The sequence below is a fragment of the Aquarana catesbeiana genome, linkage group LG11, assembly GCF_042186555.1.
Source record: "Aquarana catesbeiana isolate 2022-GZ linkage group LG11, ASM4218655v1, whole genome shotgun sequence".
In the NCBI taxonomy this organism is placed as follows: Eukaryota; Metazoa; Chordata; class Amphibia; order Anura; family Ranidae; genus Aquarana; species Aquarana catesbeiana.
Genome location: NC_133334.1, coordinates 217,090,942 through 217,111,584, shown reverse-complemented (window position 1 = coordinate 217,111,584; position 20,643 = coordinate 217,090,942). Strand labels below are relative to the sequence as shown.

The following is a 20,643-nucleotide window of genomic DNA, read 5'->3' as shown; positions in this document are numbered from 1 at the left end:
TCCGACACTCTTCCTGCCAGACCCTTGAGAACGGCAGAAGTCTTCCCCCCACTCGAGCAGCGGGGGTGCCCCCCCAAGGAGGCTTCAGTTTCCTTTTTGAACTTGATGGCAGAGGCCGTCGTGACTGCCTGGAAGCAGATGCTCCTGGCACTTGAGAAGGAGCTTCTTTAAATGAAATTTACTCCTCTTCCAAACTAGCAAAAGGATACTTTTTCCACAAAAAAATTTTTGGATGTATTTATCCAAATCATCCCTAAACAGCCGTTCACCGTGAAAAGGAAAACTAGCCAGGCACTTTGCATGATGCTTCGGCTGACCAATTTTTCAACCATAAGATTCTATGCCTATGCACCAGCCAAGCATAAGGCGCGAGGCTTGAAGAATAGAATCTCTAATGGCGTCTATTGCCAATCATAATGCCGCTGGTAACTCGGCTAAATCCTGGGCCTGCTGATCAGGAATATCCTTGAGCACCTGTTCAGACTGGTCTCTCAAGGACTGACATACATCAATTGCTGCTAGCGCAGGTTGAGACATCAGAAAAAAAGTGTTTCTTTTTTTTTTTTTTAATAAGAATTTCCAACTTTTTATCGGTTGGATCCCTAAGCATTTGAACATTGTCTATCGGACAGGTCAAACTTTCATTCACAGAGTATATAGCAGCAACAATTGCTGGTATCTCCCACTTCTTAGTGAATTTTTCCTCCATAGGAAAAAGTGTTAGAACGTTATAGGAGGGAGAAAATGTTTATCTGGATGATCCCACTCAGAATACATAAGCCTTTCCAGCAATGAATTGACAGGAAAGGCATGCGCAGCTTGAGAAGGCTTTAGTGAACCCAAACAAGAAAGTGGGCACATCAACCGACTCAATGAAGAGTAGCAAAAAATGTGGAGCGGACAAATTCAGTAAGAATTGCACCGTCAATCTTTCAGATTGTGAAGCTGATCGCCCCGCATTTGACCCCTCAGAAGAGGAGTTATCAGCCTTCTCATGGTCCCCTGAGGGAAATCGCTTTTTATCCCATTCTGGGATGCGATTAAAGCTGCTAGGCAATCCCATCTTGGCTTGAGGAAAATCCTCTTCAGTAAAATAGACAGGGGCTGCAGTGTTGAAAACAATTGCAATATTTGAAGCCCTTTTTGGGGTGTTTCTACACCCCCCCCCCTTCTGACCATAGCCCAATGCACAAATGCAGATGGACTACCAGAAGAAATCGCATCCACTGCTTGAGCAAACAGTCCAGCAACTGCTATTTAATGCTCAGCCTGATGCTTTTAGTAAATGTGCCAAAGGAATATCTGTGTCACCACTTACATGCCTCTTTTTAGCCTTTGTGTCTCTCCGACAGCTGCAGTCAGCAAAAAAATGGAGCCTTTTAAAAATACCCCCGTGCCGGACATTTCTGTGCGCCAACTCCGCGCTAAACCACACCCCACTCCGTGTTCCCACCGTGCCCTCCTCCTCCGCTTTTCAAAAAAGAGCGTTTTCCCGCGCGAATGCGGGCCTCCGATCCGACCGGATCGGCATGTGTGTGTGTGTGTGGGGAGGGCAGTGACAAACCGCCGTACAAGGGCGGTGGAGAACGGAGCGGCATCTGCCAATCGTTCTGCTTCTCCCTCTACTCATAAAGAGGGGGAGAGCTTTTGTCTGGGTGGGGGGTGTTTTTAGAGAAACCCCCCCCCAAACATTTTACCAGAGTCCTGTGACTGCTAGCCGGAGAGAGGTCTGTCAGCGTCTGCTGACACAGCATGATCTGAGAAAGCATGACAAGGTACATGCTCTATACAGTCCCCAGTGGTGACTTTTAGCCATGACAACATTTAAAGGAGACAATTCATAAGAAACTTTAAAATTCTTTAGAAGTCTCCACTTACCTTTCCCGTTGCAGGGATTTCTGTGGTAAAACCAACAGACCCAATCTTCACCTCTCAAGGTGGGCTCCGTTTAAAAAAACCTTCAGGAACTTTTTATGGTGATCCCACTCCTAGACCCGTAATAGCACCCTGCCAGAAAAAACTTATGGCTGAAAAAACCAAAAGCACTGGATCCTGGGGTCCAGTTCTCTAAAAAGAGAAGCGTTACGAGCTAAACCTAGTTTCTTCCACCACGAGGCCCGGGTACCACTCAATTCGGCCTAAAAAGACACTTTGAATGGATCTGGCTGCATAGCTGGCCCCAGCAAGGATTGCTCCAGTGGAGCTCAGCACAGCACATCTTTACTCGTGACCAACTCCTTAGACACTGGCGAAAAAACGGAGGTACTCCCAGAAGTGGGAGGGGTTATATAGGGATTGAACTTCCTGTCTTAGGCCAGTGTCCATCACCCGAAGGTGACCTATAACCCACATAGTAATTACTATGGCTCTGTGTCCCGTGATGTACGGTTAAGAAAGCCCAATTACTCTCAGTACCCACAATACGCCCAAAGTTTCAAAGTTCTCTGTACTTGCAATACTCCCAACTACTCACAGCCCTCGGTGCTTACAATACTCCCAAATGAACATATCTATGTATCTTTTATAACTGAAATTCTTTAATTCTACAATTTTTCCAACTAAACATACAGTTTATCTTTAACGTATAAAAAAGTTGGTCCTCTGCCTTTTTTTGAGCCTTTTATCAGAGGTATACATATTGTATATGTTACAGGCCATGCTTTATACTTTCCCTAGGCATGCTACTAATGTTTTGAAATTGCTTATACTGTATGCATGTGAGTGTGTGCATATATACAGTAGAATATGTTACAGGCAATGTGTGAAATAAGGCATTCTATAGAATGCCTAATTTTACACATTACCTGCAAGATGAATCTAAAAACGTAATAAAACATACACAGATATAATTATATTTACACATCAATGATGTCACTAAATCCAATAGAGCTGAAAAAGAGAAACCATTAAATAAAGCACATCTATAATCCTTTTTATATTAAAAAATTTTATTTAAATTAGTTAACAGGCAACAGGCAACAGGTAACTAGTCCACTAGGGCCAAGGACTAAAGTGAACTAAAAAACGTATATTCTATTTTCCCTGGACATAAATCAATAAATCCAAAACATCCAAATGATTCAGCCATGACCTTTTATAATTTCTTGTACCATCTGAGGCAAAAAGACCTTTAAAAAGTGTAAGAAATCTGTGCTGCACCGATAATCATCTACCTCTGGAGTAAGGTGCAGCTGTGCATTTCCCTCATTCGTCTGCTCGGTCTTTACAGTTATTTGCATTAAAGGTTTGCATGGCTTATCTACTGTCCCAGAAGACAAAGCACGGGACACTGCAGTCTCTACTTCTATTTTCTGAGTCATCTCTCCAAACTTGTTCCGTCGTTGCTTGCGTCTACCTTCCCACACTTGATGCCATACATTAAACCTCATAAGGGACATATTTTCCTTTGCAAGTTCTTTTAGCTGTTTGGATTTTTTACGTACTTTCTTTCCTGGAACTGTACTTTCTTGCTCCAAAATCAAATCTTCATTTGTACATTCCACCTTCCTTCTTTTGTTATCATTCTGGATTTCCTCTATGTTTTCTCGTTTCCTTCCATGTGGTTCTGTTTTCATCCCATCCTTATTTAACTCTTCAGCTTTAAACTCCGACTTCTCATCGCCAATGATGAGCCTCTCCATGTGTGACACTGCCTGTTCTCCTTCATCTCCACTTCGTTCCATTTCATCTTTTCCTCCTCCTGCATCTTCTGCCTCATTTTTCAAGCTTGATTCCTCCTCACAACTACATAACAACACCTCTACTAGAACCCTCTTGACAGCCAAAGTCACAGCTTTCAATGAAGTCCCCGTTAAAGGAATGGAGATTTCTATACCTTCTTTCTTCTTGCCCTCGGAAGTATTGGGTAATAACAATAAAATTATGCCCCAAGGGCGGGATAATGACCGTACACTATAAAGAGGTAAACGACAGGTTTTTGCAGCACTGATACACTGTGAGCTAAAGTGTCGAGCTGTTTTTGAGCTGACATTGCTACAGACATTGTGACTCAATTCAAATGGATCCTGGACATTGAATGTACCTAGGCGAAAACCATCAGCCCAAGATGGAGGTGGAGAGGTAAAAGGAAGAGTGAGAATAACACCATCTCGAGGACAGAGGATGCTTGAATGTAAATCCAGCGAAGCGAAAAAGGAGAAAAACTCAGACAGAAGGCAACCTGAGTAACAGAGAATAACATTAATGGGAGGTAGTAATGAAAAACTATTAACGCTATATTTCCATTATGAACTGGAAATAAAAAAAAACACCGCTATATAAAATCTTCCTTTCCAGATATATTCTTTTCTTGTTTACATTTAGATTTTTGTAGAATGTGCAATTTATATAATTGTATATTAACATAAGTGCATCTCATTAGATAAACACTTGATTTACATTGGAGAATCTAATTAGATGCGCAAAGTAACTGCATTTCAGCAGCTGGCCACTGCAGCATAAAAGGCATGCTATACAATTTGGCAATCTGGGTAGATACTGGAATCTATATATTAAAATATCTTTTGTTGCAATCATGGTATTTTTAGCATCAGTCATCACCGATCATGTCTTAATTGACACCTAATTTAGTCTTCAATTTACATGGCGGCTGGAACCAACATTACCAGTGATCTAGATGGGATGTTATCCGAGGTGTCAGGGTAGACACTTCCTCATATAAGTGCATTGTGGTTTTTAACAGTTTTTAATAAAGGTGTTTTACATGATGTAGCATCTTTTGTTTCCTTTTTATGGAATCGAGCAAGGATGATGGTGGTCTAGGAAAGGAGAGTAGACTCCCCCCCCCTCCATAGTGGCTAGAAAAGAATTGCGTTGGACATTTGAAATTACGGAGAAATCTTGATGTTAATTGTTTTTGGCGAGTAGTTAGTGTGGAGTTAAGAGTTAGATAAAACTGCTTGAAGAACTAGCACTTTGTTATATGAACTTTGTTTTGCACAAGAATTTTGCACAGGAAATTTCTCTTGCATGGGACACTTTATACAAAGTCTATTTATTTTTTCTTTAAAAATAACAAACATGTTATACTTACCTGCTCTGTGAAATGGTTTTGCACAGAGCAGCCGGGATCCTCTTCTTCTCTGGTTCTTCTTCGGTGCTCCTGGCCCCTCCCTCCTGTCGAATGCCCCCACAGCAAGCAGCTTGCTATGGGGGCAGCTGAGCCACAGCTCTGTGTGTCCATATAGACATGGAGCTGCGATTCGGTCCTGCCCCCTCTCACCTGATTGGCTGACTTTGACAGCAGTGGAAGCCAATTACGCTGCTGCTGTGTCTCAGCCAATCAAGAGGGAAAGTCCTGAACGGCCGAGGCGCTCTTGCACATCACTGGACAGAGATGGGGCTCAGGTAAGTATTAGGAGGGGCTGCTGCAAATAGAAGTTTTTTTTTAATCTTAATGCATAGAATGCATCAAGATAAAAAACCTTCTGCCTTTACAACCACTTTAAGTATATGAATTTGAATGCACGGGACACATTTACTATATGAATTTTAGTACACGGGGACACTTTCTTAAAGCGGAGTTCCACCCAAAAACGGAACTTCTGCTTTATGTACTAGTGACCCCCTGACAAGGCACATTTGGCATGTCATTTTTTTGGGGGAGGAGCGGGTACCCTGTTTTTTACAGGCACACCTAGCTCCCACTTTCTCCCCTGGCTCTGCGGCGCCGGAAGGAAGATCACCTCTCCCCCCCCCCTACAATCTTCTGGGACACGTCACAGGTCCCAGAAGATTGCCTGGCCATTCACAGTGCGCAGTGAGCGCCCAGCTGTGAAGCCACAGCCAGGCACCCACAGTTAGAATGCCGGTGTCTCGGAGAGGAGGGGGAAACGAGTGGGGCTTCATTTGCCCGCATCGCTGGACCGTGGGATAGGTGAGCGTCTGATTATTAAAAGTCAGCAGCTACACTTTTTGTAGCTGCTGACTTTTAAATGGGTGGAACTCCACTTTAAGGACATGAATTCATGGACACGTCATGAATCATATAAATGTACACGTTACTTTATTTTAACAAGTTGCACATTTATTGTATTCTGTGCTATATTCATTTTTGGTGTGTATTATATATTTAAATAGGTAGAACACAATTCACCATTATATTTTGCATTTTTGGAGCACTATTCGCTTTTAGTGACTAAAGCTATTTATTTCAGTGTTTTTTTTTTCACGTGGCGCAGATTTTTTTTTTTTTCCCTCCACAATTTATACAGTGCATCAAGAAAGTATTCAATAGCACTTGTTATGTTACAGCCTTATTCCAAAATAGATTAAATTCATTATTTTTTTCAAAATTCTATAAAACAATACCCCTACTCCCCCGATCCCTCAGTTTGGCCGGGCAGCCTGCTCTAGGAAGAGTCCTGGTGGTTCCAAACTTCATCCCTTTACGGATGATGGAGGCCACTGTGCTCATTGGGACCTTCAGTGCTGCAGAAATGTTTCTGTACCCTTCCCCAGATCGGTGCCTCGATACAATACTGTCTCGGAGGTCTACAGACAATTCCTTGGACTTCATGGCTCGGTTTGTGCTCTGACATGCACTGGTTAACTGTGGGACCTTATATAGACAAGTGTGTGCCTTTCCAAATCATGTCCAATCAACTGAATTTACCAGAGGTGGACTCCAATCAAGTTGTAGAAACATCTCAAGGATGATCAGTGGAAACAGGATGCACCTGAGCTTAATTTTGAGTGTCATGGCAAAGGCTGCGAATACTTATGTACATATGTTCGTTTTGTTTTTTTAATACGTTTGCAAAGATTTTAAATAAACTTCTTTCACGTTGTCATTATGGGGTACGGTTTGTAGAATTTTGAGGAAAATAACGAATTTAATCAATTTTGGAATAAGACTAACAAAATGTGGAAGAAGTGAAGCGCTGTGAATACTTTCTGGATGCGCTGTACATGGAATATTGCAAGCTGATAATTGTACTATAATTCATTGCTGGGCCCCACAGTTATTCAAACTGTTTCCTTCACTTCTGATTTTTAGAAAACAAAACAAATGAAATGCAAGCTATATTTTTGATATCATGTCTTAGGTAACTACTGTTTTTATAACAAATGAGGATTATGTATACAAATTAATAACCTTGTGTTATATGACTGGGCTTTCTTGTTAAAATTGTCATTAATTGGTTAAACAATAAAAAAAAGTATTGTGCAAGGTATAAATAGCTGTCCTTTGCAAGATCAAATTCACAAAAGGTGCAGGGTGGATATTTATCAAATGTTAGGTTACAGATACTTGCTAATCAGGATACTTTTATGTTCAAGTTCCAACTTAATATACAAAGCAAAGTAAAACTATTAATTAAAAGGCATAGCTCACCAAGACTCTGCTCATTTTTACTAGGTTGTATTTGTGTGGGATCCGAGGAGAAAGTGCAGTCCCAGCCGTCAATGTCATGTGTGTCGTCCTCAGCTGAAACACAAAACATGTCAACTGCTACAACATGGCTACATGCTATGCATTACAGGCAATATAAGCTATAAAAGACACTCACCAGCCATCTCTCTTAACTGGCTTAGACTGGGAATAACCACAGGGCTCCTTGATTGCAGGAAGAAAATAATAAGCAATGTCAAAGCGTAATTATTCATCAGGGGGCCACCCCCTAGTGGGTTACCTAATTGTTGGGAAAATAGATGCATTAGTTAAAATGAATGTCTTGGCTTTCCTTAGACAATTTACGCTCAGTGAATATTTAACATCTACTGAATAATACAGAACCAAACTAACTTAAACACTATTCATAGAATTCACAAATATGGGTGCAAAAGCCCCAAGATGTACAGTAATAGATACAGGATAATACCTAAAAAGGAGAAGTGTGGGATAGCAAAATAAACATACTCGCCTGTATGACTATATCTTCAGTCCAATGCTGCAGCTGTCCCCGACCAGCTTTATGCCTAAGAATTGAGCGATCACTGTCAGTCACCGGCTCTCTGCTCTGCCCCTCTAGCACTCACTGGAGCGCTGTTGCTGTGGAGGGGGCAGGAGCGGCTGGCTCAGGCTCTCTGCAGAGCAGGAGGGTTCCAACCTTAAAGTTGGGATCCCTGCAGAGCCCGGATCGGCTCTGTGATGTCAGCTGACAGCAGGCTTTGACCTGCTCTTAGCTGAATCTGGGTCACATGAGTGCAGCAATAAGTGCACTCCTGTAACCCAGAAGGGAAATATGGCCAAAGAACCTTTGGCCATACTTCTCTTTTAATAAAGGCCATGTAACGCATTAGCAGGCTTATCAAAGGCAATTGTTAATCAACGGAATATATAGAGAGAAAGTCAGCTGGGTGTAGAAAAAAAAGCTCAGAAAACCTATCTTTAAAGAAAACACTTAGCTCTTGAAAATGTACTTATAAATTTGCAGTTTTTAACGGCTGTATATAAAGAAATTCATATTAAGTGTACTTTAAGTCTTCCCCTTAACCTCATTCTATATTCTCACCTGCTAGCTGGTTTACTCTAGCCCAGTATCTCACGGTGTACACAAGCTGTGGGACACGAGGGTCTAAGTCCGAACAGAGGCGCAAGTAGTAGGAGTTACGCAAGGCAAGCCTAGGGATAAAAATTAGAAATAGCAAAATTTATTTGAAATTAGACAAAACACGTAACAAATTTTGACACAACATATTGAAATAATGAGGCTACCTGTTATTGAGAGTGATATCTCCCCTGAGCCCTGAAGTCTTGTGTTGGAAGCGTATTACTGGGCGCCGTGCAGAAGGAACACTTTGAACCCCGTGTACTCCAGGAACACACTGACGTAGAACTCTTTCAACTACATTAAGGATTTCCTCATTGGAAAGACCCTTCAAGGACAGGCCAGGAGTTAAAGTCTGTAAGAGAAATATTCCTGTATTCATGAGTTTGTATTGAGATAATCAAAATGCATAAACAACTCTAAGTCTTAAAAACCATCAATCACAAGAAAATCTCTTGTTTAGACGTGCAAAACAAAAACAAGGCATAAAAGATCTATCCTTTAAAATCACCTGAACTTTAGGGTATATATGTAATTTTTTTTGGGTGTCGATAAAAGTTTTAAATTTTTTTTTTTGAAAGTTTCAATGTTTACGTATTTTTTCTTTGGAAGTTTGTACTGTCGTGAATAATCAGTTAGAATAAGTAGTGCCTTTTTAAGGACAGGTTTCCCGCACAATAATTATCATTGAGTAATTTTTAACGAAGATATTTTTAAGATACAAAATCAACCTATATAACACAGTCTATGCTTGTGAAACTTATTCACGGAGATGTGTGGTCATACGAAATAGAAATGTATTGGTAAACAAACACAAATAATCACATGAACTTAAGATACCGATTGCGTTACATGAACGTCTTGAAAATCAATAAAAACACTTGCAAAAATGGGCGTACCGTCCCTTTGACCTAATACCACCTTGATAACTTCTCGGTAGAATCAATAACCTTGTGAACTTGACAATTAAACAGAACGTCTGTATTTCACACATGCAACCATTACTTTGCTGCAGGTAAGTAAGTGGTTAAAGTTGTGAAATAAATTAGACGTTTGTTTTGTCAATAAATGTGACAACTATGCAAAAAGAAAAATATAATGAAAAATTTGAATCTTTAGAGAAAAATCTACAAGGCGGTTATTGATTCGGAGAAAGATTTTCAACTGTATAATATTCAATACATCAATATTTGGGAGAACATATCAATATTTGAGAGAACATACAAGATAAAATCAACATGACATAATTACCCATTCCAGGATGGCTACAGTTCCTATTGGCTGGTTACCAGAGTTAAGATGGCTGCCGTAGTTTCAAAATGGATACTCCTAAAGAGGATTTACTTCTTGTGACCTCCGAGTTCTAAGTATTAGGTGTTGAGGAATCTTCATGAATGTAAAGATATGTATTCATGCATGGTGCATGAGTGTCAGTCTGGGAGTGTGTGTGTCTCCCAGTGTCCCCCCTTCAGGGTGGATCCCTGAGCTCTCCCCCTCAGCTCTCTTCCTCCCTCCTTCCTCTCTTACTTGCCTCTAAATACCATTTCAGATAATAAGACCATAAAAATTATAATGGCTCTGCCCAAAAGGACGTGGCCACTTCCCATTGGGTTAGGAGACTTAATTATTAACCTCTTCTGGAAATTTAGTGAGTTCAAATAATACCACTTTCAACCACCAGGTGTCTCACATGTGTTTTGAGTCCATCCTTTTAAGTTAATACATTCTATTTTCATAATGTGTATAATGGTAAGGATAGTATATACTTTTAAATATTCTGGTAATCGGTCTAATGTAAAATACACTCAGTATAATCTTGATTAATCACTATTACCTAAACTGGTTACATATATATGTGTCTCTATAAATGTATGTCTATAAAGACTGGTCTATCTAGGAAATACACACATTGTTATATATTTCATCAATACTACATAAAAATGATTATCTATATAGATACCTGTATAACTTCTGGTATCTCCACTGAACATTTGTTTATCTAAGCATAGGCTACAATCTTATATAATTATAATCATGATATGTTTTTCCTAATACTAATTCGTTACTTAAAACACTTCTACTTATAAACTCAAACTTTCATATACATTTTCTTCATAGCAAAGTTGTTGGGTCCGCAGATGCCAACATTATAATATCTCTGTGACCTACAATGTCATAGATAGTTTGAAATGACTTATAATAACCTTATAGATACTTTTAAAATATTTTTGACTGGCACAATATTCAACTCTCTCTAATGTGTTGAGATGGACCTTGAACATTCCCACTGGGTGTTTAGAAATGACTTGTTTGTCTAAACCAGTGGTTCTCAACTCCAGTCCTCGGGACCCACCAACAGGCCAGATTTTAAGTATTACCTTGGGGAGTTGCAGACTAGAATACTGCAATCACTGAGCAGCGAGTGATATCACCTGTGATGTATTTCAGCTATCTTGCAAACCTGGCCTGTTGGTGGGTCCTGAGGACTGGAGTTGAGAACCACTGGTCTAAACCATCCTAAAAGTTCATACAATGAGTTTTGTTAGCCAAGGTGTTAGCTATTTAAACAGTCCATCACTTGAACAAAATAGGCTTATGCCAGGTGAGGCTATCTCTATGCGAGAATTGTCTGTATAATCTTGACTACTCTTTTTTTTTTTTTTTTTTGTTTATTCACTAATACCATGTAAATATCTCCTTGTTTTGTGACAAGAGCAGTTTTTTGTTCCAACAGTTTTCTTTACAATACATGCTTGTAAAAGTCTTCAATATTTGAAGTAGTAGAGAAAGACTTGGTCAAACATGAGAACGTCAGTTTTGTCCTGAAGGTCTCCAAGAGGGCAACAGTTCAATTATTTAACATCACAGTTCATCTGCTTTTTGAGGCCTAAGCATCTCTCATGTTTCTGCCAGTAAATATAAAATATATTTCTTCATGAATTCACAACAGTACGTTTTTTTTTTAAACCATTTTAAAGTAACTTTATATATACAATTGTCTTCACAAGTAAACTTATTAAAACAACAAAGTATCTCCAGAGCACTAGTGGTCATCTAAAACAGCAAAACAGTGGCTGCCTGCATGCTTGCTTTTGACTGCAATCTTGGATGGGGTTGTTTAACCACTTTAACGCGAATGCAAAAATCATCATTTTTGTGCTAGAAAATTACTTAGATTCCCCAAACATTTTTTTTTTAAACAAAATTCCTAGAGAATAAAATGGTGGGTGTTGCAATTGACCCCTTCCACCACCCGTGGTGAAGTGATCGAGTGGCTATATATAAATGGTGTAACGTGCTGTGCTGCTATAGAGTGCAAAAGTGCTTGTGTTAATTATACCTGTGTAAAAAATGTATAGCCACTCAAATCACTTCTTTTTTTTTTATTTCAAAACAATGTTTATTGAGCATAGAAAAAAGTATATAGACATACGGGTGAATAGTGCAACAGGCACTACAATTACAAATCAATCCAATTGACATACACATCAGATGTTGTTGGTATCTGTTATCCTGGCCCCGGAGGTCGACAGGAGGGAGACCACTACTAGGGGTTTGTGATCTAGGTGGGCCATGTAGGCAAGGAGCTTGCCAGCTCTTTCGCCATGCTCAAAGGTGCGTTGCTTACTGAAAAAAATACCTTGTTAAGCCATCTCGAAGTGTAGCTGATTTGTGAGCCTGGACTGCATGTGTACGAGAGAGGCATTGGCGGCTGTTGGGTCATTCTGGAAGGCTTGCTCTAGGGTATTGAGGCGGTCCTCTGCCTGGCAGAGCAACTGTTTGGAGGTGGCCTTGTGTCGGTTGATACGCATGGAAAGGATCATACGGGCGTGCATTTTGAAGGCCTCCCATATGGATCCAACCTGGGCAGAGCCATCGTTTGTACGAAAATAGTGATTCCACTCACACTGGATGGTGTCCAGATCAGGGAAGGTGATGAGCCAAAAGGGGTTCAGCCTCCAGATCTGGGCAGTAGGGGGAGACGGTAGTCGTAGTTTGATCCAGTAAGGAGAGTGGTCGGAAAGCACTGTAGCGTCAAAACTTACATCGAGGAGGTGGGGAAAGAGAGGGGAGGCAAGGAAAATAATGTCTATATGGGACATAGATGATCGCGAGGGAGTGAAACAGGAGAAACGTGATTGTGACGGATAGATATGTCTCCATGTGTCAGTGAGGGCAAATTTTGTAAGAAATTTTCCAAATCTAGTTGTACTAGGTGTAGAAGGAGGGGGGTTAGCAGGGCTCAGCCTATCTAGTTGTGGGGTTATGACCATATTAAAATCCCCTGCCCAGATTGCCGGCACTGACGGGTGTTGGGACATGAAATCGACACCCAGCTGCAGCATGGCAAATTGAAATGGAGAAGGGATGTAGAAGGCCATAAGGAGGATCTCCAGGCCCCCCTATGGTGGCATGCAAAAACAGTGACCGGCCCTGGGGGTTCGATTGCAGGGTATGAAGCTGAATTTGCACTGTTTTGGCAATAAGAATTGCAATCCCACAGGAGTTAGAAGTGTGTGGGGCCTGGTATAGCCAGCCCACCCATGGATTTTTGAGACACATCTGTTTCTGACCAGCAAGGTGAGTCTCAACAAGGATAGAGATATCCGCCCGTTGAGATTTGAGATGTGAAAGGACCGCGGTTCGTTTAGCCCTCTCACCGAGACCCCGGACATTCCAGGTTACAATTTTTAGTGAAGCTATAGCATATGGGGGGGGGGGGCAGTGGATGCAGTCTGACTCCCAGGGAGCGGCAAACAGTGCAAAACAATACATGCACCATAATACAATTTTTAACGAAGTATACATGCGTACTGGGTACCCATGGGACGTAAGAGCCATCAGGGGAGTTCCAAGCCTGCGATATTAAACCTCGATGGGCACGGGGCTACCACACCCTAATCTGGGGTGCTTTAGATCCAGAGAGAAAAGTCAGACCCATCAGTGACAACTGCGCAGTTAAAATAGGATTATGCGTATGTTATATCAATATGGACATCAAAAAGAAAAAAAAACACGATATATGTAAGAACAGAAACTAAACTGCATTTACACTGAGCCAGCAAGGCAGATTCAACACACTGCCGTCCATTACAATTAAGGAGGCAGAGGCTGGACAGACAAACATTTGTAGAGAGGTTGTAGTCAGGGGTGGCAAGTATGCCACAGTCTTGAGGTGACCAACAAGGTCAAGGGGGGCGATCAAGCTGGAGAGCGCACGGTGATGCGGGAGAGGCGTTCAATGTCGGGTGTTGCGGGCGCAGATGGGCCGCCGAGACACTGAAATCAGACATAATGGTGGGGGAAGGGCAAAGTCTTGTAATGCGGATATGGAGGAAGCGGAGAAGGCATTAAATCTCAGCCGGGGGTAAGGAGTTTGAAAAAGTAATATTATACAATGTATAAGGCCAACTCACGGTTCCCGGAGACAGCAAGATATAGCAGGCAGAGCATAGGGAGCAGTTTTCCAGCTTCAGGCAGCCGACGGCTGCGGTGCATATGGGATGAAGGTCTATGCGGGGCCGGATCGGATATGCCACGTCGTTCCAGCCAGGAGAGAATAGCCTGCGGGTCTTCAAAAAACTGCACCTTGCCATCACTCACCACGCGGAGTCGTGCAGGGAAGAGCATTGCGTATGATAGGTGATGTACGCGGAGCTGCCGTTTCGCCTCTGTGAAGCACGCTCTTTTCTTTTGGACTTCAGCGGAGACCTAGAGGGATGTTACCTATTTCACGAGTAAGCCTGAGGATCGCATCCCGGTCACCGTAGTTCAAGAACTTGGCAATAAAGGTTCTCGGCGGGGCTCCTGCAGGTGGGGGTTTTGCTGCAAGGCAGTGGGCGCATTCCACCACGAATGCGGAGGAGAAGGCCTCTCTGCCATAGGTCTTGACGAGCAGATTTTCTAGATACGTGGGGGGGGTTCGCTCCTTCGGACTTCTCGGGGAGTCCCACAAAACAGAGATTACATCTCCTGAGATGGCTCTCCATGTCATCTCGTTTGGAGAGAACCGTGTTCAGTTGATATTGCAGCTGTTCAGTGGTGACCTGAAGTGGATGCAGGCCCTCCTCCACGTGGCGCTCCGTCTCGGTCACCCTTTCCCGGAGCTTATGGACGTCCTGCCGGATCAAGATGCCGTCAATCTTCACCTCCTCGATCCTGGAGGTGAGGGTGGATTGGCAGAGAGCGATGGCCTCCAACACTCAAGCTGTGTCTCCGGAGGTCTGGTCGTCACTTGCGGGAGGCTTTGCGGCGCCATCTTCCTCTGCCAGGTCCCGCTCGTCATGGTGGTATTGAGCTAATTTTGCAGCGGCTCCGGATCTTTTAGGAGGAGACATGCCGGCGAAGGGAGAAGCAGACGAGCTAGAGCCTTTAGGCGTCTGTCAGCGGGGAATATAGCCCCCAGGATCGGTGTAAAGGATGGGTCTCGAGCGATGCTCTAACGCCGCACGTCTTACTCCATGCAGCTCCAGATCACGCCCCCCCACTCATATCACTTCTATATTAAAAGTGAGTCGGCCACCTCAAAATTTATTAAAAATTAATTTATTCGGTATAAGAACCTGTGCTCAGTCAACTTTAATTTTTGCAATAAAAACAAAAGAAACTATGGTTATGCGGAGGTAGTGCATCACTGGATCCCATTCCCTGTTCATCATTTTTTTTAACTCTACGCAGGCTCCTATACTCCAAGAGGTAGGAGTTTTTTTTCGTTTGGGTATCATTCACCATGTGTGTAAATGCAGCCATATGTACATAATAAGATATTACATGCCTATATTTGTTGTACTAATTTCTGTTTCTTTTTGTTTTTATTGCAAACATTAAAGTTGACTGAGCACAGGTTCTTATACCGAATAAATTAATTGTCACGTTCTTTCTTGAAGAAGCCACATGGGGAAACATGTAGAAAACATGAACGTGTTTACAATAAATCATTGTCTCCAATAGGACGTTTTGCACACACCTATGGCTATGATTGTATTGTATGTATTGATTTTATGATGTTGTTCATTTAATAAAATTTGTATATATTTTTTAAAATATATTGTTGATTTAGTTTCCTGTCGCAATGCACCCTTAAAGTCTCATACCTCCCAAACATTTTTTTCCTCATATATAGATTGTATAATATATATATATACACACACATACATAGTATCTCACATAAGTGAGTACACCCCTCACATTTTGTAAGTATTTTATTCTATCTTTTCATGTGACAACATTGAAGAAATTACACTGCTACAATGTAAAGTAGTGAGTGTACAACTTGTATAACAGAGTAAATTTGCTGTCCCACCAAAATTAACACACAGCCATTAATGTCTAAACCGCTGGCAACAAAAGTGAGTACACCCCTAAGTGACAATGTCCAAATTGGGCTAAATTAGCCATTTTTCCTCACCAGTGTCATGTGACTCGTTAGTGTTACCAGGTTTCAGGTGTGAATGGGGAGCAGATGTGTTAAATTTGGTGTTATCGCTCTCACTCTCTTATACTGGTTCACTGGAAGTTCAACATGGCACCTCATGGCAAAGAACTCTCTGAGGATCTCAAAAAAAGAATTGTTGCTCTACATAAACATGGTCTAGGCTATAAGAAGATTGGCAAGACCCTGAAAATAAGCTGCAGTACTGTGGCCAAGACCATACAGCGATTTAACAGGACAGGATCCAATCAGAACAGGCCTCGCCATGGTCGACCAGAGAGGTTGAGTGAACGTGCTCAGTGTCATATCCAGGAGGTTGTCTTTGAAAAATAGACGTATGAGTGCTGCCAGCATTGCTGCAGAGGTTGAAGGGGTGGGGGGGTCAGCCTGTCAGAGCTCAGGCCATATGCCGCACACTGCATCAAATTGGTCTGCATGGCTGTCATCCCAAAAGGAAGCCTCTTCTAAAGATGATGCACAAGAAAACCTGCAAACAGTTTGCTGAAGACAAGCAGACTAAGGACATGGATTACTGGAACCAAATCCTGTGGTCTGACGAGAGCGAGATAAAACTTATTTGGTTCAGATGGTGTCAAGCGTGTGTGGCGGCAATCATGTGAGGAGTACAAAGACAAGTGTGTGTCTTGCCTACAGTCAAGCATGGTGGTGGGAGCGTCATTATCTGGGGCTGCATGAGTGCTCCCGGCACTGGGGAGCTACAGTTCATTGAGGGAACCATGAATGCCAACATGTATTGTGACATATTGAAGAAGAGCATGATCCCCTCCCTTCAGAGCCTGGGCCGCAGGGCAGTATTCCAACATAACGACCCCAAACACACCTCCAAGATGACTACTGCCTTGCTAAAGAAGTTGAGAGTAAAGGTGATGGACTGGCCAAGCATGTCTCCAGACCTGAACCCTATTGAGCATCTGTGGGGCATCCTCAAATGGAAGGTGGAGAAGCGCAAGGTCTCTAACATCCACCAGCTCTGTCATGTAGTCATGGAGGAGAGGAAGAGGACTCCAGTGGCAACCTGTGAAGCTTTGGTGAACTCCATGCCCAAGAGGGTTAGGACAGTGCTGGAAAATAATGGTGACCACACAAAATATTGACACTTTGGACATTTTCATTTAGGGGTGTACTCACTTTTGTTGCCAGCAGTTTAGACATTAATGGCTGTGTGTTGAGTTATTTTGAGGGGACAGCAAATTTACACTGTTATACAAGATGTACACTGACTACTTTACATTGTAGCAAAGTGTCATTTTTTCAGAGTTGTCACATGAAAAGATAGAATAAAATATTTACAAAAATGTGAGGGGTGTACTCACTTTTGTGAGATACTGTGTATATGTGTGTGTGTGTATATATATATATATATATATATATATATATATACACACACATACACACACACATATATACACACACACACTAGAACTGCACGATTCTGACCACAATGAGAATCACGATTTTTTTGCTTAGAATAAAGATCACGATTCTCGTGGCATAACATCTTTCACATTATACAAAAAAATTGGGCTAACTTTAATGAATTTGAAAAAAAAAAAAAACTAAAAACAGTAAAGTATTTTTTTCCAAAAAATTGCATTTGAAAGACTGCTGCGCAAATACAGTGTGACATAAAACATTGCAACAACCGCCATTTTATTCTCTAGGGTCTCTGTTAAAAAATATATATATATATATAATGTTTGTGGGGTCCAAGTAATTTTTTTAGCAAAAAAATAATGATTTTGACTTGAAACCAACAAATGTCAGAAAAAGGTTTAGTGTTTAAGTGGTTAAACTTCCCTCATTTGCACAAAAAAATCTAAAGGACAAATTGTTACATTGTTTATACTTAGTTAGGAATGTTGTGATACTTGGCAGACTAAAATCGATAACGATTTTTAACGATTAATCGTGCAGCTCTAATACACATTTCCTATTTACCAGACTAAAACAAAACCTTTTTAACCTCTTGCTTACTGGGCACTTAAACCCCCCTCCTGCCCAGACCAATTTTCAGCTTTCAGCGCTGTCACTCTTTGAATGATAATTGAACGGTCATGCTACACTGTATGAAGTTTTTATAATTTTTTTCACACAAATGGAGCTTTCTTTTGGTGGTATTTAATCACCATTTGGGTTTTTATTTTTTGCTAAACAAACGAAAAAAGACAGAAATTTTTGAAAAAAAAAAAATCATGTTTCATAGTTTGTTATAAAATTTTGCAAACGGGTAATTTTTCTCCTTCATTGATATTCGCTGATGAGGCTGCACTGATGGGCTGCACAGATGGGCACTGATAAGATGGCACTTATGGGCCCTGATGGGTGGCACTGATGAGCACTGGTAGGTGGTATTTATAGGCAGCACTGGTAATGACTCAGATTGGTGATTTATAGGCGGCACTGATAGACTCACTGATCACAGAGCGTGCCACGTGCGCCCTGCACGTAGGCCGCTCAAGCATGGGAGGACGCCCAGGGACGCCCTCCCGGCAAATTAAGTCCGCGCTGTAGCCGCCTTTCAGCTACAGCGCAGACGGCAAGTGGTTAAGGACCAAGCCTCTTTCTGAGATTTGTTGATTACAAGTTAAAAACAGTATTACTTAGAACCCCCAAACATTATACATTTTTTTTTCTAACACCTTAGAGAATAAAACGGCAGTCGTTGCAATACTTTCTGTCACACCGTATCTGCGCAGCAGTCTTATAGGGCGTACACACGGTCGGATTTTGTTCGGACATTCCGACAACAAAATCCTAGGATTTTTTCCGACGGATGTTGGCTCAAACTTGTCTTGCATACACACGGTCACACAAAGTTGTCGGAAAATCCAATCGTTTTAAACGCGGTGACGTAAAACATGTACGTCGGGACTATAAACGGGGCAGTGGCCAATAGCTTTCATCTCTTTATTTATTCTGAGCATGCGTGGCACTTTGTCCGTCGGATTTGTGTACACACGATCGGAATTTCCGACAACGGATTTTGTTGTCGGAAAATTTTATCTCCTGCTCTCCAACTTTGTGTGTCGGAAAATCCGATGGAAAATGTCCGATGGAGCCCACACACGGTCGGAATTTCCGACAACACGCTCCGATCGGACATTTTCCATCGGAAAATCCGACCGTGTGTACGGGGCATTACAAGCGCACTTTTTTTGGAAAAAATACACTTTTTTGAATTAAAAAAATAAGACAACATTAAAGTTAGCTCATTTTTTTTTTTTTGTGATACCTCACATGTGTGGTTTGCACATCGCTTTCATATGCGGGTGCTACTCACGTATGCGTTCGCTTCTGCACGCGAGCTCGTCAGGACAGGGCGCGTCTAAAAATTATTTTGTTCTTTTTTTTATTTTACCTTTTATTTTTACGCTGTTTTTAAAAAAGGAAAAAAAATGTGTCACTTTTATTCCAATTACAAGGAATGTAAACATCCCTTGTAACAGAAAAAAAGAAAAAAAGGACCTCTTAAATATGAGATCTGGGGTCAAAAAAAAAAAAGAAAATTTGGTCATTTAAAAAAAAAAAAAGGCCCTTTAAGAGCTATGGGCGGAAGTGACGTTTTGACGTCGCTTCCGCTCTGCAATGATATGTAGACGGGTGGGGGCCATTTTCCCTTCACTCGTCTCCATGTCAGGCCACAGGAAGGATCCGATGCACCGAATCCACCGCAGAGACCACTTTTATCTTAAACCAGACGACTCACTGAAGAAGAGGATACCAGGGTTATGGCAGCTAGCTGCTGATAGAGCTTTCTTTTGGTAGTATTTTATCACCACTGGGTTTTTTATTTTTTGCTACATGAGAAAAGACCAAACATTTTGAAAAAAAATAAAAAAGTTTTTCTTAGCTTCTGTTATAAGCACTGTTGGGCTGCACTGATAATCAGAACACTGATATGCTCTGTGGATTTGCCAGTTTTTGGCTCTGTAAGCACGAGGGGAGTATTGACGATAACTGGCAAATTCTGTTTACATTGTGTTCTGCTGTGCTTGGACACAGCTGACCACGTGGTAAGGAGCCACCGTGATTGGCTCTTTACTCCAATATGTGATCAGCTGCATCCAAAGGATGCCATGATCACAGACCACTGCCGGTGCACGCCGCAGGGGGCGCGCAGTCAATGCGAGCATGAGAGGACATCATATGAATAATCAAATGTGATTATTTAGATAAACATACACAGAAGAGTCTGGTAGGTAATGTCAGCCCCTGGTGTCTTTAATTTTCAGATGATTTAACTCTCCAATATCAAAAATCAAATATCAGTTTTGCATGGGTGAACCTTTTTAAGATAGAAAATTATTTAAATAAAGCCAAAGTCATACCTAAATAGATCATGACCGTACCTCATCATCATCATCATCATCATCATCATCATGCTTGGTCTCTTCAGCTTCCATTATCTCATCTTTCTGCACTTCTTCCACTTCTAAACAGTCTACCATTTCTTCATCTCCTTCATTCTTCATACCTTTATCCATATCTTTTTCTTTTGAGCTTACATCTTCAACATCATCTTTTTCCTCATTCAACACTTCCCCAAGTTCCAGATATAAATCTAGGTCACAACCACTGATCTCAAAGCCATTTACTGAAGAACCAAAAGGGTGAAGTTTGCAGCCTGTCACAGAAAACATACTCATTAAAGAAACAGTGCAAATAGTAACATACATT

At 41.5% G+C, this 20,643-nt stretch overlaps 1 protein-coding gene across 1 annotated transcript in view; it reads right to left on the bottom strand.

The window, feature by feature from the left end:
• Positions 1-2,940: 2,940 nt before the first annotated feature.
• The window catches only part of TUT1 (terminal uridylyl transferase 1, U6 snRNA-specific), a 37,522-nt gene continuing 19,819 nt past the window's right edge, over positions 2,941-20,643 (bottom strand). The window contains exons 5-10 of the mRNA XM_073605306.1: positions 20,316-20,590; positions 8,681-8,868; positions 8,478-8,587; positions 7,533-7,655; positions 7,358-7,450; positions 2,941-4,180 (exon numbers count right to left, since the gene is read on the bottom strand). Of these exons, the coding sequence (XP_073461407.1) occupies positions 3,081-4,180; positions 7,358-7,450; positions 7,533-7,655; positions 8,478-8,587; positions 8,681-8,868; positions 20,316-20,590 (1,889 nt within the window). The 3' untranslated portion in view covers positions 2,941-3,080. The remainder of the gene's footprint in view (positions 4,181-7,357; positions 7,451-7,532; positions 7,656-8,477; positions 8,588-8,680; positions 8,869-20,315; positions 20,591-20,643) is intronic.